The sequence below is a fragment of the Bombus flavifrons genome, chromosome 8 (genome assembly GCF_040668555.2).
Source record: "Bombus flavifrons isolate JBK064 chromosome 8, iyBomFlav1_principal, whole genome shotgun sequence".
NCBI classification, from domain to species: domain Eukaryota; kingdom Metazoa; phylum Arthropoda; class Insecta; order Hymenoptera; family Apidae; genus Bombus; species Bombus flavifrons.
In genome coordinates this window covers 13,104,667-13,121,081 of record NC_138449.1, presented here as the reverse complement: position 1 = coordinate 13,121,081, position 16,415 = coordinate 13,104,667, and the positions used below count along the sequence as shown (strand labels likewise).

General features: G+C 41.7%; 1 protein-coding gene across 5 annotated transcripts in view; it reads right to left on the bottom strand.

Moving 5' to 3' along the window:
- Nucleotides 1–2,557: 2,557 nt before the first annotated feature.
- LOC138182388 (lachesin) overlaps nucleotides 2,558–16,415 on the bottom strand; it is a 253,553-nt gene continuing 239,695 nt past the window's right edge. For all 5 annotated transcript variants that reach the window (XM_069118181.1, XM_069118185.1, XM_069118182.1 and 2 more), the window contains one exon: nucleotides 2,558–14,734. In XM_069118181.1, the coding sequence (XP_068974282.1) occupies nucleotides 14,625–14,734 (110 nt within the window). In that variant the 3' untranslated portion in view covers nucleotides 2,558–14,624. The remainder of the gene's footprint in view (nucleotides 14,735–16,415) is intronic.

Here is a 16,415-nt window from a genome sequence, read left to right as displayed (position 1 = left end):
CTCGATTTTGAAAGCCAACGGCCAGATGCGACGCCTCGGTATATCGTCTCGTCCTCGTTTTAAACAAACTACTGCCTTTTGCCCATCGGTTTACGCAGTGGTTCTCGGCCAGGCAATATCCGACCTGATCGATCAACTTTATAGGAAATAACGCTATATGAGAGCTTTTAACGAACCCAGGTTCCTTCCGCCTATATAAGCAGAAATCCTCGAATCCGCTAGGACAGAGCTGAAAGAAGGAAGTCGCGATGTTTTACATCGATCAGATGATCTGATATGCTTCCTCGCGCGGAAGGAGCTTAAGGGCCAGGACGATGATACTTTGACGAAGTCGATTGATCCGCGTGGCTGTCACCGATGCTTTTACGTCTCTCGAAAATACTTCGTATCCAATTTCATTTCTTTCTCTTCCCGATTCGTCGTTTTATCCCTCGTTCTATAAACATTTGTAATCGAATTTACGGTTGATACACACGTGTCTTAATTTTGAGAGGAAAATTCGTTGAAAAATTCTACCTTTGGAATTGTTTTTTCACTTTGAAAGGTGCTGTGCGAGCGCAATGGCGAAAGACATCGTTGTGCAGCGATGAAATTCTCTGTTTCGCGACCATGTTATTCGGAACTCAATTTCGGGAAACAGTGCGGCGTGTCGTAAAGCGTACGCGTGTTCGATACTTTATATTTTTAGTCAGCACTAAATTGTCGACGAATTTGCATAGTGTATCGACAGTAATTGCACCGAATGTGAATGGCGCGACAGTAAATTTCTGCAATTCAATGAGGTATAGCTTGTACGTTATTTCCCCGAATATACCTATCATAATGTACACGAGACCAATAATTTTCAGTGGCTTTTAAACGCACTAATCCGATTTCTCTTTCGAATTTACACGATTACACGCGAGTCGCAGTTACGTAGAATTACGTTACGTAATAACAAATCAGATGTTTGCTGGAATTTTTATTTTCTCTATACGAAGGATGTAACACGTTCGCTCGACAATGCGCGAAATACGGGTTAATTTAATACAATACGAGTTGGAAATATTTTCGTTGTCGTAAAAGTTTCGAGCTCTTTTGTAGCCCTGTAACAGAAATAATATATTACCGAGGCTTTGGAAACGGAAGTTTAGTAAATTCACTTCGTTTCATCTCTTAATCCGAAGTATCGTAGGTTTACACGTGAATATTATGCTTATGTATTTCATATAAATGAAATATAACCCAAGCATGGACGCACTTTGCACAGTTTTGTAGGCGGATCAGCGTTGCCATTGGGCCTGATTACAACTGCTTGTTAATTAGATTCAATTCGAATACACTATCATTTTACAACTTTGTATTTATACTACCGCAACTTTCCTATACATAAATTACGATAACGAAGTGGTCATACAAATTCTGATTTAACATTTCGAAATTCTGTTAATTCGATCGGAAACGTTCTCGATTCTGCCTCGTTCTGTAGCAAGGTATAGTTCAGGAATAAAGAACAACGTGTTATTTTGGTTTCTGTATCCTTTTATTCGTACAGTCCTAGATAAATTTATCACAATAAGGGAATTATGAAAAATGTACAATAATACGGACAGAAAACATATTCCCATGGAAAACCGAAAGGAAGGACCAGCCATCGGTAACAATATCTCGCTGGGCTTTTTTCTCTTATTCTTTTTTTTTTTTTATACACTTTTAATTGACATAACGTCCCGCTTGAAGTGACGAAATAAAAAAATCCGCCGATTCTTTCTCTTTCTTTGCACAGGTCAAAACACAATCTATACTTACATATTAAATGTAGCAACATTTAGAGTAACACTACGCAGCGAGTTTATGTGCACATTAAAAGCGATTTTCGGTGCTTTTCTTTATTTTTGCTCGTTTTCTTTTCATCGTTGGCGTTCAGGTGTATCCTCCTCTCTAGAGATTCTCTTTGGCAGATCTACGGTCGCTGGCTCTTCTTTAGTTTCTCTCTTTCTTACGCTTCTCTACGAACTTTCTCTCAATCGTGCAACGATCTTGTACGGATAGACTCGTCTAATTCGTTCCGAAATCTCTTTCTTTCCTTATATAAAGCGTAAAAAAACATTTTTAAGAAATTTCGCTAGAGAGAATATTCAGGAATAACTTTTGTTTCCCGGAACGAATATCTCGAATCTTGAAAATTTTCTAATAATTGCCGCGATCCGCTATCGCGAGCTCTTCGTACGCGGAATTCGTTTCCAATTTATTTGACACCGACAGACGTTAAATATATTTTCCTTCAACGCCTTTGCGACGAATCGATTAATAAAATACTTTCTCGCGTCGACACCCGGTGTGTTTCATAAAAAAGGGAGAATCGTACGAAATTGGAGAAAGCAATCGTTAGAATTTGTTTTCGCGTTCGCACGAACAAGAAGGAAGGTGAAAGATGGAGAAATATAGAGACAGTGGGAGGAGAGAAGAAGACAAACGTCGTGGCAATTTTGCCGATCTCGCGTTTCGTTTCCATCCTCTCGACGCGACGATTCTTTATAATTATTTACGCCGTTAGTTAATCTAAGCAGGTTACACCTTCGTTTATGTATATTTATTTACAGGAACACAGTAAACGTTGCCAACCACAAAATCAACCTTATCATCGGTTTTAAAGTTCTACTAATCTCTTTGCATCGTCTCTTTGGTTTCGGTTCAACAGTAATAATCAACAACAAGAATCGCTTTTGCGTAAACGAGATTGGTTTTGTGGTATTCGGCAGTATTTGCCTATGAGATACGAGACTTACGACGACATAATTAGTTATTGTTAATCTCCTTATAGTTAGTTTTCTTTTTTTCGCTTTCTTCCCCACACCTGTACGTTCCTCGTTGAGTTTTAACAATCGTTTGCCCTTTTAGTCGCTACAGCCGCAATTGGCAAATAAATAAAGAAACACACTGATACGTCTAGCTCGTCCGTCGATAATTATTACGTTTGGCAGTAAACTAGTTTATTGGATTTTTCTGTCGACTACGACCTTCTCGAACTTCCAAAGGAAGTAGGAAGGAACGTAGTGTTCTTACCTTATGCTGCGTCCACAGTGACGTTCGCTAACAGTTCACGAACAGATTGTAAATCACGTTTGTCGACAATGCAGCGATTTTCGCGAGGGAACGTATGAGCGAGCTCGCAAGCGAATAGCGAATACTGTTTATCCAAGAGACAAGGCGCTTAAAGATCTGTCCACGACATTAACAATTCGCGAACTGTTCACGAACAATTCCGATCAACGTAGACGCGACATTTATCGTTTCTTTCGCTTCCGCTCTAATTATACTCCAAGAAAAACAATTTACGTGCTTAACCAAGTTATTTTAACACTAGAACCACCGACGATTAAAATATGACACTCGTAACAAAGGATGAAAGTGAAGAACGAAAAGGAAGAGATACGCGTTACACGGCAAAGAGCAAGACTTCATCCGTATAATTTGCCAAAAAGCTATATATACAAATCTCCTGAAACGTACGTATTTAAAATATAACGATTAATATGAATAATCATGGGTCGATCTATTTTGATCGCTCCGGTAATTCTAGCGTTAGCAGGCAACTTTTCAAATATAATCGTACGAAATAGAAACAATCATATGGAGACGGCTGTAAGTATCGCGAGAGACGTATTCGCGAATCCTTCTGTGTTCGACTACAGGGTCATGGGAACCAACAGGCCATTCATTATTCAAATAGCCGGCTAACGTAGCCGGATATCCGCTATTCTATCACGTTCCTCCCTCTCTTCCCGAACTTTCGGTATCGACTGGGTTATCCACCCGGCTCGTTTGTTATTGCAGGAAACGAGCGCGATTCTCGATTCGTATGCATCGTAAGTGCATGTATTTACGTGTTATGCGCATGTATGTATGCATGTATGTATGTATGTATAATACGTATACTTGTATGTATATATGTATGTATGTATGACTCACGTATTTGGCACTTCTTATGTGATCGATTATTTACAGAGATTTCGCGCGTCGAACTCGTATCGAGAAGGTTTCTCGACAAGACCGGGAATCGATACGAACGGTTCACGCGAATTCACGCTCTCCCCTTTCTTTTATTTATAATGTTTATACAATGAATCTGGAACTGAAATTTATACACTGAGCTATTTACAATTCACCTTACATCTTACGTCCCGTGGACGATCAAAACGGTGGCCATTTCAAGCATCCTCTCGAATATTTTCTTTCGATTCGATCGTTTTGTTCGTCCACGAGGTACTTTTGCCTCGGGGACTTTCGGTCGTCTAATAATATAATTTATAAACCTTCGTTCGTCTGCCGTTGAGCACCGAAAGTGTTACTTACCTCGAGTCGCGGTCCTTACGTAAAACATTCGATATAATATAACGATACATTAAAGTATAAGCAATAATACTTTCAACTTGTTTCACAATTTGCCTATCGATGGATCGGTGCAATTGTATTTGCAATTTGTGCGCCAACCTTTGCGAGGAGAGCCGCGTCGCGATCGTCTCGCGAAAGAACGAGATTCCTTCGGAAACCTATGTCGTTTTGAAAGTGGTTCGAGAGAAAACGAGTAGGTACGAGGAATTTTCCCTAATGATCTTAAAAATCAACAACAAACGGAATTTATTATCACTCCTCGATATCGTGCAATTTTCTCCTCTCGTGTGCCTGTGAAATCTTCAACTTTCGTACGTCTTGCTGTCAGATACAACGAGAATAGTATACGAAATAGCGAGCGATATTTTTGGGCCGAATTATCAAATCGCGATAACATTGTTTTTATATTCGATTGTAAAAACAACACACTTTTTGGTCCAAGTTTTTTACACAGTGCCGTGCGTAACCTCTTCCTTCTTCAAGGTTGCAGAAAGTCTTTCCTATTGTTTCATAGATTTCGTAAAAAAAAAAAAAAAGGAAAAACGGTAACGAAGAAAAGCAGATTTCGAGACAATCGTTGGGCCAGCGAGAGGCAGCTTTTATCCAGGAATTGATAAAACGGATAGTTCCGGAATTCTCTTAGCTTTACTGCGAAACGTGAACGACGTTAAGGGATTTCGACGCTTTAACGATCGAGCGATTGCTCTGTGTCTCGGCCTGCTCGTTGAACAGAAGTTCGGTCCCGGTGTAGAGAAACACCGGAAACTCGAAACATTCCCGCGGAAGTCGGTCGATGTGAATCTGAAAGCTCCTCGAAAGCTCCGAGGGATCAGCGTGTCTGATACGGCCGTGAAATAAATTCGCCAAGTTCGCGGAAAACTTGGCCCGTGTAGATGAAGTTCAGCTCGTAACTCCCCGATCTTCCGAGTACGCTGCGTGCTATCCTTAAATCGACAGGAAGACAAAGCGGCCACCTTTCGTCTTTAAATCAAACTTTCCGATTAGGCGAGACGAGAGCCATCTCTTCGACCCGTTCCCCGAGGAACTTAAACGTCATACATCTCGCAGCATTTCTATTATCGTGATACAACAAGACTTTGATAAACGTCTGCAACGTGCATCTCGTTTCAATCTCTGGATTTTTGCCTCGACGATAAACAAAGAGGTAGGAAGCTTCCTATGCCTTTACCGTGCCGGTGAACATTTTTATCGCGAGAGGCTCGTAACTCGATAGACTGAATTCAGTGGCTGTTTGTAATTTTGCCATAGTTGCAGACACATTGCGGATGTTAATGGAAATTTATATTTTTATCGGATAGAGAGGTGGAATTTTTACGGAGACTCGATTAATTTCCTAAATGTTATAACGTATACTTCGCATCGGACGTTTCGTATATTTTCGCGTACTAATGTGTATTCTGCATGTTTAAATTTTCTGCAAATGCATAAATATCCTCAGGTTGGATATAAATCTTCGTAACTAACCACGTTTACGTTGATATATTTCTACGAGATTGAATCTCTTGATACAAAAGTATTTATTTTACGTGTTAGAAGTAAAGACGATTCGGTGCAGCTTCGCTTCGAACCGCGAGGGACCGAAGCGTAACCGCGAGAGTAATCGTTCCGTTTATTTCGTATTACATCGTGACAGAAAAATCGATTTAAATTAGAAAAAAATACGCAAGTAAAAAAAACTCATGGAAATCGACCTGTGCGTGTTGTAATTAATGACTATCTGCCGATGTAATTCTTACCCGGTTACGATATTTAATATAAACGACAGACTGCATTGTGTCGGCGTGCTGGTAGCGAGATTTATCGTGTTATTCGCCGATAGTTGTAGAGGTGTACAGGCAAAGGATAGCTAGTTTTGTCGTAGCAATCTGGCAATTATGAGGCGCAGGGGTTGCCCGTAAAAGTGTCGGCCCGTGGGTCGGCAACCTCGGTGCATCGTAACTCAGGACAATAGGTGTCCCTCCGTGGTTCAGTAGAGGTGGTAAATCGGAGGTCGGACAATGTTTGGCGAGGTACGTGGTGCGGCCGCTGCGATAACCGGCAATACTTTTACGGCCGTCACCCTATTATGAATGGGCCGTGTTAAACGAGGCGGGAAAAGCTCGCAAGTACATCGCAAAGTGATGATACAGACTGTGTATAACAGGATCTCTCCACCCACACCGTACGACGATCTCTCTTTCTCTCTTCTATTTTCACCCTCACCAACGCTACTTACTCTCTCTCTCTCTCTCTCTCTCTCTTTATTTCTCTCGTTTCAACTTAGAACGCCAAACCATTTTGTCGTTTCTACCCAACTTTCGTTCTTCTAGTACCGCGTGTGTTCGCGTTTCTGACGGGATCGTCGTGATTCTCGGTGGAACGAGTACACATTTATGACGCCCGATGCAGTTGTACCCTGCGTATACAACGATAAGGATCAGCGGGGTTGAATTTCGCAGCCTGTTTGTAATTTAAATATTCGTGGCTCTTCCGTTCTTCCTTCCTGTTTTGTGACAACGACACGGTGATGGTGAATTTTGTAAGAAATTCTTGGACGATTCGTTTAAAGCGATATAAATTCGATACCAGTTGCACGAAGAGCATTTTTCAATGTTTTTTCTCATTTTATTTTTTTTTACGCGATCGAAACTAGACAAGATATTCCTCCATAGTAGCTGCCTCTGTATTCTCTCTTTAATCTCCGATATCCTGTTTTTCCGGTAAATATGAAATAACGAAATACGAACAGTGGCCTCGTTTTGTTTCGATATGTATGGGGTTAGTTTTATTGGTTCTGCCGGCAGCGGTGGGTGATTAAAACTCCGGATGGATTTTAAAGATATTTCCCGGCCAAGTTTTTTTCATATTAATCCCGCGAACGCGGTCCCACTAAAAAATTTCCCAGCTGTCTCTGATTTTTATTAAAAATAAATTTCGCATAATGCAAATTGCGAATTCAACGGGATTTCATAACAGCGAACCTACTTCCTTCTGACGTTAAATAAGCGAAACGAAATTTTAGACGTGGTTCGTGAATGAATTTCCTTTCTCGTGTCGATATAGAAATCGGTATAGAAATCCAATCCAATGATCACAGGTGTGAAATAAAATTCGGCTAATCGATTTCATCGGGGCTGAGTCACGAAAGAAATCAAAGGAAGAAGCAACAGATTGGACACGTTTCGCAGACAATACTTTCGCGGCAGTAAATTTTGCCACGAGCGGCACGTGATAAACCGGACGAGAAGAGTTCGCGGACCGTAACACAGATTATGTATAATAGGATCCGATTTTAACTGTATCGTGCCTATCCTTCCATCTCTCTAACCTCTGATTTCATATTATATATACAGCGGCTTGTCCGATTCCGGTCTGTTACATTTCTCAGAAGTATTATTATGCTGATTCGTACACAACCACGAAAATCACTATCATGCAAATACGCTTACGCTGGCCAAGTAATTTAAATCGATCCTTTTGTTTCGCCACTCGCTTTTGAAAGCCCGGTAATTTCCACGAAATTCTGCGCTCTTGTTTCCCTACAGAGGAACAAAACGATCTAACCCAGCAGATTTCTGCCGCAATAAAAAGCTACGGATCGGTTTACGTTCCACCAAAGTTGCCTTCGTTTCTCTCTCGCAATTGCTTTTTACTTTGGTATTTTTTGATCGCAGATAGACGAAAGGATATTTTTGTAAGGTAACAGAGACTTTACTAAACATGGTCATCGTTCGTAAAAGTTTCTCCGGTCTTTGAGAATACCGCGATGAAAAGAAATTTCCGCGTGATATCTCGTAGTAAAGTTAAATACTTTCAACTTTTTTCTCGCGTGGGTCGCGAAGGAAGGCAATAAATTGCCAGGGAAACGTAAACCTTTGATTATTGCGCGGATCTCGGTCGGTTTTCAGTCCGCTTCGAATTTTCACGTTTGTTCAACGAGTTCGACGGCAACGACCACTTCGTGCCATCGTTCCATCCACTGAATCGTTTCTCCTCTTTTACGTCGTTAATGTGAAATTAACGTTTGGTTCGAGAAGCTACAGAACTGTCAGACGGCCAAGTTCAAAATGATTGTTCGCGAAACGTTATTACGAATTTAATATAACGAAAAAACATGACGAATACATATATTTTAAATTGAATTAGCGGCGATATTTGCGCTTTGAAACGGAATAAAATTTACGCGGTACCGCGCGTTATTGCATTAGTAATACGTTCCGTGTCGTGAAAGCGACGATATAAAATATTACTCGTCGTAAATTCCCTGAAAAATGAAATATTCTAATATTAACACTAGAAAATACGATTGATTCCTCGGAAACCAAACTGACTGACCTCGATAAAATTGATCCAGTTTCTATCGTAACGCAATTAGGCGAACATTAGCCATGAATTTTTTTCACTGTTCGACATACGACGTTTGACCATGCGCGTAACACGTTTAAAATGCCAATAATCCGGCGACCGAATAAACTTCTTACCCGACCTGAATTTCGGCCAGAAAGAAGCATATTCAGCGGTTGATGATAGTTATTGAGCTCAATTTGTATAAAATGTTAAATAACAAATATATTTAAAGCGAAAGGATTGAAAAATCACTCGAGCGGAAGTAATTTTGAAATTCATCGAACTGGATAAAAAATTTCAATGGTCGTCCAATATAAAATTTCCCCGTTAAATAAAATCGTTAAATTTCAATCTAGCTCGTGATATAAAGCAGAGAACGTTAAATATACAGCGTCCAGCTGTTCTCTCCCTCTCTGTCTGTCTATCGCTCTCTCTCTCTCTCTCTCTCTCTCTTTCCCTCTTTTCTGTAATTCAACATAGAGAAAAGCACGATCCACGAGGACGACCATTAGTCTCGGCTTCGTTGTTGTTCGCACTGTTGCAATTTTCTGCTTATTAATCGGACCGCGTGTCACGGTGAACGAGCATGATGTCTGCCTTCGGACATGCATGCAGAAGGATAAACGCGCGCCTCGACGATCGCGTGCGAACGCGTTTCTCGTTTATTTTGCATCGCGGAATGCATGTTGGACGGGAACGTTTTCGGACGTGATCACGACGAGAAACGGATGTTCGTGTCGCGGTGAATAACGGGAAATTTAACGGTTGGTTCTTGGTAATCGACAACTAATCGCCACTCGCAAAAAATAATATACCGAGGATAAGATACGAACGGAGGATAGAGAGCCTTAACCGTGCCTCGAATCTGGGTTAAGTTTGGGTTATCATCTACTTAAGAGGTAATTTACATAACCTGGATTCTTTGCCTCGTCGAGGGCTTGGTTCTTACGTAAACTAGAGCTAACTTCGACCAGCCTTAACGAACTCTACGTCGTTTTATGTAATCTTGCAATAATAACGCGTTTTGTAATAGCAATTTTTCAATAGAAATCGATCTTCTTAGATTGTAATACAGTTCGAAATTAAAGTGGCAGTAGAGAAGTGTGGCAGTAAGTGATTTATGTTACTGGTCCATGTAAGATCGTATATTGTATTATAAGTGGTATTTGCACGACGTAGATCATTCTTAATGAAAGACTGACATTGATTGGCTTCTATGCCCTCCGTGTATTGTCGATTGTTATTGTCACTCGTTATGACATCCATGACACGAACCAATTTTACTTCTCGCTAATTTTACAACTCCGTTGTGTCGCGTGTCACATTATACGTGTCATCGTTCCATTGCTCTACTCTTTGATTTCCAGAATCATCTCGTAGAGTAATTCCATTGCCGTTTAATATCGGTGATGCAGTGCGACGAAACATCCGCCAATCGATGTATTAATTTCGTGTAACGGCCGTGAAATAGAATAACGGCTGGCAGAAAGAGAGAGAGAGAGAGAGAGACAGAGAGAGAGAGACAGAGAGAGAGAGAGAGAGAGAGAGAGAGAGAGAGAGAGAGAGAGAGAGAGAGAGAGAGGAGAGCTGTGAATAAAATTCATGTCGCGCGTGCACCAGACGATACACGGCTCCTATCCGTGCACGCATCTAAATAGGGAGGTGTGTATTCTATCGACGCGTGCACGGGCCGCGGACGCGGCAATACACCCGTGGCGTGTAACGACGTCACCGAGCAGTATCTCTGTTACGCCTGGCTTGCCGTGGACTGTGGCCGCTCACGCATCGCTTAACATAATCCCCCATCCGACCAGGACTACATAGATTACGAAATGATACCTCTGAAACGCGTACAATTATATTGGCGTGAGATATTTCGCCCGTGCGCGCTGTTTCGTGGTTCGAATCTGAATGCCTGTTCTCTTCCCCTGCGTGACGATCGTCTACCCGTTTTGGCCAGGAATCTCCTCGACACGGACGAACGTCGAAAAGCTGTTGGCCTAATTCGTAGTCCCGATCCGTGTAATCGATCAGCCGCGACGATGTCTTTGTAGAAAATCCGCGATTGTCTCAGTTTAAGGAAATTCAGGCGGATATCTTGTATAATATTGGAAATTTGAACGGAGATATTTTCGAATATTTTACGACGAACAGGTAAATGGAGATGTCTTGATTAAATCGTTGGCGGCGGTGGTAATTACAGCAGAACTGTAGAGAGGATCGTATAATGTAGCTGTTCGGTTGGTTCGTGGTCCGAATTCGAACGAGTCTATCGTTCGACTGCGTCGGAGCTTTGCGTGGCGCCGCGTTGACGACGCTCGCTCGTGAAAGATAAATCTAAAACGGCGCACTAATTCGCCATTTCATTTAAATGCTAATCCGAAAACAGAGACCAAGCCGTTGAACGTTTCTCGATGCTCGAATCAGTCGTCTCGCGGTTTTCCAAGGAAATTTCCTCGAGCATCGCGTACGAGTTTCCACCGCGCTTTATCTCTCGTTCTCGTACATTAAACAAGAAATCACGTTTCTCTGCTTCTTCGTTCTCTTCTTTCCCTCTTCTCTCTCTCTCTATCTTTCGTTTTTTCTTCTTTTTTATGTCGATGTTTTCGAAGAATCTTTATTCCAGGATCTCGGTATTCGGTGGAAGATACCACCGTGCCGTCGGTATCACCGATAAAAGGGAACTTTTCAATTTCGAAGTGAGCCAACTTTCCAGTTGCAAGACTTTCCGACCGAATGATACTTTATCGAAGCCCTTTTCGCGCGATCGAAACTTTTCATACTGGCTTCCCTGAGCCGCTTGCGTGACCGACGAACGGAGTTATCCAGACCAGACACACAAATGGTTTCTACCGATTCGTCCGGAAGCAGAATTATGCGTCAACCAGCCTACTACTGTTACTACTACTACTACTACTATTACTAGTACTGCTATTGCTATTAATTCCATGGCGTAGCCTCTGTTCCCTTACTTTTCAACCTGGTTTTCCTTCCAATGAAAACGTTTCGTCGTTCCAAACCGGTGAAATAGAATCCGTGGCCGAAACTAGGCTTTAATTTTTACGACGTTGTACGATTTCCGGAAACCAACAAACGACAACGGAAACGAATACGTTGTGGACCTTGTTGCGCGATAACGTAGAAGGCCAGGGAGCCTTGAGATGTGAACAAATTTTCCGTACTAGCGATATGAATCGTTTTATAATTTTCATCGTCGAGTAGCCGATGTTTCGTTATTGGACTCCGTGAAATTAAATTACTGACAAAGCACCTGACCGGTTATTAATATTTGCGTTTCGTTACCGACTGGATTATGAAATGTTAGCTCAATTTCGAATTCACGACCGTCTCTGACAGCCTACGAATCAACGTTTTTCGATTAACCAGGGCCTACACCGACGTTGGTAGACGATTCGTTCACCAGTCACGCCCGGGAATTGAATTCTCCGTGTCGTTTGATGTCTTTGTGTCTTCTTTCGGTAATTAATTCGAGCGGCTAGCGTATTTCAATTTGGCAGCTTCTCACAGACGATATCGTGAAACCCAATTACATGTCACGTGCCGATTACACGATCGGTAATGGAAAGTTTCTTAATTACAGGGAGCCACGAGAATTAATACGTTCGTTTGGAAATCATAGTAATTTCGGTCTTTGAGAGCGCGTCAGGCACGAGCGCGCCGAGGGAAAACGCGCGGCTGGCTTCATGAAATGTTTCACCGACCACTTCAGCGACACTTTTGTCGCGTTAAAATTAGAAGCGAGCCTGTTTCGTTTCAATTTCCCCTTCGTGTATCATTCACGATTGCGGCATGGATTTTTAATGTATTTCGATAAATTAGTAACGCCATCCGTGGGCCAGTGTTGTCGATGAAACAGCACGAAATTCGAACGCCGGATGCCCCATTCATCGAGGAATTTTCAACGCGTCCCGCGAATTAAAACGCAACGAAGAAATTAATTTCGACCGACGCGATGGTACGCATTAATATTTGCGCTGATATTAATCGGGAAATCAGGGAAAAAGGAAAAATTGCAAAACGGGTGAAAAATATGAGAGAGAACGAAAATAAAAAAAGGGAGAAAATGAGATGAAATTTGTGAAAGTTGAAGCGAGTCGGGAGGAAAATCAGCGAGTTGCCGAGGTTCGTGAAATTTTTTGAGAAACGAGAACCAAGTTTCCGCCGTCGAGCAACGATCCAACGAACCGTTTCGATAATTGGATTCTCCGGTGGCGACCGTTTTTAAAATATCACGAAAACCATCGTTACGTTCCTGCCAACCTTCGTGATTTCGCTCGCGAGGACACGAGCGCCATTTTTCACGTGCCGAAGCATTAATCAAATTCCCCCTTCTCTCCCTCGAGGGTTATCTACTTGAATGCTACTTCCTGGTCGCGCTTGAAAAGTCTCCGACATCGCAGATTCCATTCAGCGACTTTCCTACGCAACCTACGCACGTACCTCCCCTGTCTTTAGGGACACCTTGTTTCTGATCGCGGCCACGCCGGCTTTCTCTTTCCAGTTTTTCACCTCCTCTTCCTTTTTCCCTTTCCGGTTGATCGCGTAATCTGCGAGATTTATCGAACAACATCGCGTTTTTCCCCAATTGGAACGGCGATACCGTTTTAATTGACGCGATATCGTATGTTCTCTGTGTAACGTCGAACGAGGCAACATGGAAAACGTTCGCGCATCGCAAGGAGAATCCAGAGTTCGGTCTGTTTTGTTCACCTGCGCCAAGTATGTACTCTCATAGGACAGATTTATCATTTTGAGCGTTGGGGAGAAAGGCGGTCGAGCTCCGGCGAGTTTGATTGTTTTCGGAATTTATCGCGCTACGTGTTAACCCCGGAGTATTTCGATGAAAAGACCTGGAGATGGTTTTCCTAGAGCTCCAACGTTTGTCTTGTTCTTTTTTCTTTTTTTACTCATATTTTAGCCTTGACTTATCTCGTCACGATGTTGCTCCGCTCGGTATTTGCAACTTTATTTCAAATTTTCAAAGATCCAGTTAACTTCCCATTTCTTGCAAATTGTAGAAGAAGGAAGAGTTTACATCAGCCGGGACTGTTATCCTTTGCCTTATGTTGGACCATCGAAAGAACGTGAGTCTTATCGATTTTCATTACGATTCTCTACTACGGTTTCACATAGTTCTCGAATGATAGAATTATGAAAATTGCATGTCATCATGTATGGTTGTAAATCATTACCATAAAACACTGTATAGAGGTGAAAATAAAAATTCGAGAGACATCGACGAGCACCATATAAATTTCTCTCTAATTGCACCGATTAAGTACAGGCTCGTGGTGTAATGTCATATTGCTGCTGGAAAACGGCTCGTTTCCTGTTCATACGTCATTACTTCCGACAAATAATTTACCAAGATAATTCACCTCACAATAAATATCTGATGCTAATTAAGCCCGTAATCCAGCGGCTGCCGATACATAATTCAATTACCCTAATTAATATTCGATTGCGATTAACAATCCAATTAAAGGTATACAACCCGGCTGACAAATAATTTCGTCTGTTTCCGCTAATGTATCGCATCAACCGTCAATCTAATCGCAAATATTAATCCAACATATCGTTTCGTTCCTTTCATAGAACAAATAATTGTTCTAAATATATCCTAGCGCAAAATTATTTCGTTATTATTTTTACTATCTTACCTATTAAATTGTCATTAACGAAAAAATAAAAAGGGCACTCTCGTTTTCGTCTCGTTGATAGATTACGTTCGATACGCTAATATCGTATTTCGCAGATGCATCGTATTTTGAAGCGCGGCTCTCCGCTGCAAATAGATCGAGATGCAAAGGTCAGACACACGTACACAGGGCGCGACAGAACGTCCTGGACGAACATGGTCCACGTTTTTCGTGGTCCATCTCCTAATTCGCCGTCTGGGGCACGTACGGGGGCATATAGGGCCCCGTGAGGATATACTGCACCGCTACCACCATCAGTTGCGGGGCACTCCATCTTATGATGTACGCGCTTCCTGAAACAGAAATGCATTTTCCTCGTTACTTCGTAGCCGCCTTATGCGCTCGCAGCCGGCTGAGTGCCGTGCTTCTGTTCGAGGATAAAAAGATGTAGAGTGCACGTGTCTGTTCGTGTGTGTCTCTTACACGTTCCGGTTATGCATCGTATACAAGACGATCGTACAGGACCACGGGAATTTCGTTTCGAACGAGAAGCCAAGAGAATTACTCCTTTGGAATTCGATTGTTCTTACGCTATTGGAATAGAGAGTCTGGAAAATTCTACGCGAACTACGAATATGAATCTATAAGGACGTACTTGGAATAGAATTCATCGTTGTTTAGCGACGATGTAAACGGGGTAAATCCATCCATAAGGGAACGGGAGCGAGGGAATTATAATTTTCCGGTTACACGACTCGAGTCCCTGTAGATTACGGTTTAGTCATTGGCTTACGCGTAAATCTGGCCACGTTAATCATGCACCGTAGCTCGTGTGGTCAGCAGACGTTCCTAATTTCCAAAGCTTATTATCGTGGTAATTAGGTGTCAAAATGGAATTCTATTCGAGCATTTGTCGTTTAAAATTTCGCGCTACCACGGAATCCCGGTGGCGGCTGAATTACAACCGGTGATCGGAAAGTATTTCAAACATTTCTCGTTCTCGTCGCTGTGACAAAATTATTCGAGTACTGTTTTATCTCTGCAACGAATAAAACGAGCCCGGTATTTACGCTCGAACGAATGTTTCGACTCTCCTAAAGCCTTCAGTCATCGACAGAAAGTCGCGTCGTACGGAATTTAAATTAACATTTAAAGTAGAGGAACGGATTTTCGAAATACTCGCCGCGTATGTGACGGCATACGCGGAGAACGATATCGCCGGGCGAAAACTTGTCCCAGAAAACTCGTCTAAGCAACGGAGAAAGCGAAGAGTTTCGAGTGGAACTTTTTCGTCTAAAATCCCACGGGTGTTTCTTTCGTGCTATCTCTGATCTAAGCTCGCTCGTGCAACGACCAAGATCTCATTGGTTTTCCAATAAATACAGCCTTCCTCGCTAGAACGACGAGAACGTTTCTTCTATCGCGGATGTTACACCTAAATTCTCTTCTGTTGAAGATGTCGGTCTTAAATAAAATTTCTGCTATGCTTTCGTTCGCGTTTCACATGATTGTACGAACAAAACACTTGTTATCGTATTCGAACTCTTTTTCCTCTGTTCAATCTCTTTTTCAACGTATTCCTAGAATATTTCTAAAGTATATGGGTTATTTTTTTTATCGAAAAACAATTTATACAACGTTGGATCGCAGGCAATTTTTTACTCGATGAACATAAAATAAAATAATACACGGAATTATAATGAAACGATACAATAGAAAAAGAACAATGACAATTTAATTCTAGAATAATTTATTCCACACGATTCCATTTTCTCGAACCTTATTTCGCTCAACTTCAATTTTCGCTACCAATTTTTCTTATTGTTCCTCATATTCAATGCACTTTTATAAATCTCGTATGCACAATAGACGTTCTTATCGGGTATAATCAAAATATTCACGTATCACCGTATATACGAAACTTCAACCTGCATTCTCCGAATCATTTTCCATTCAGTTGCCAATACTCTAGCATAAATATTCTCTCGGTTCTCGATTATTCGTCGTCCATATGAATTCCTACCCCCGCGATGC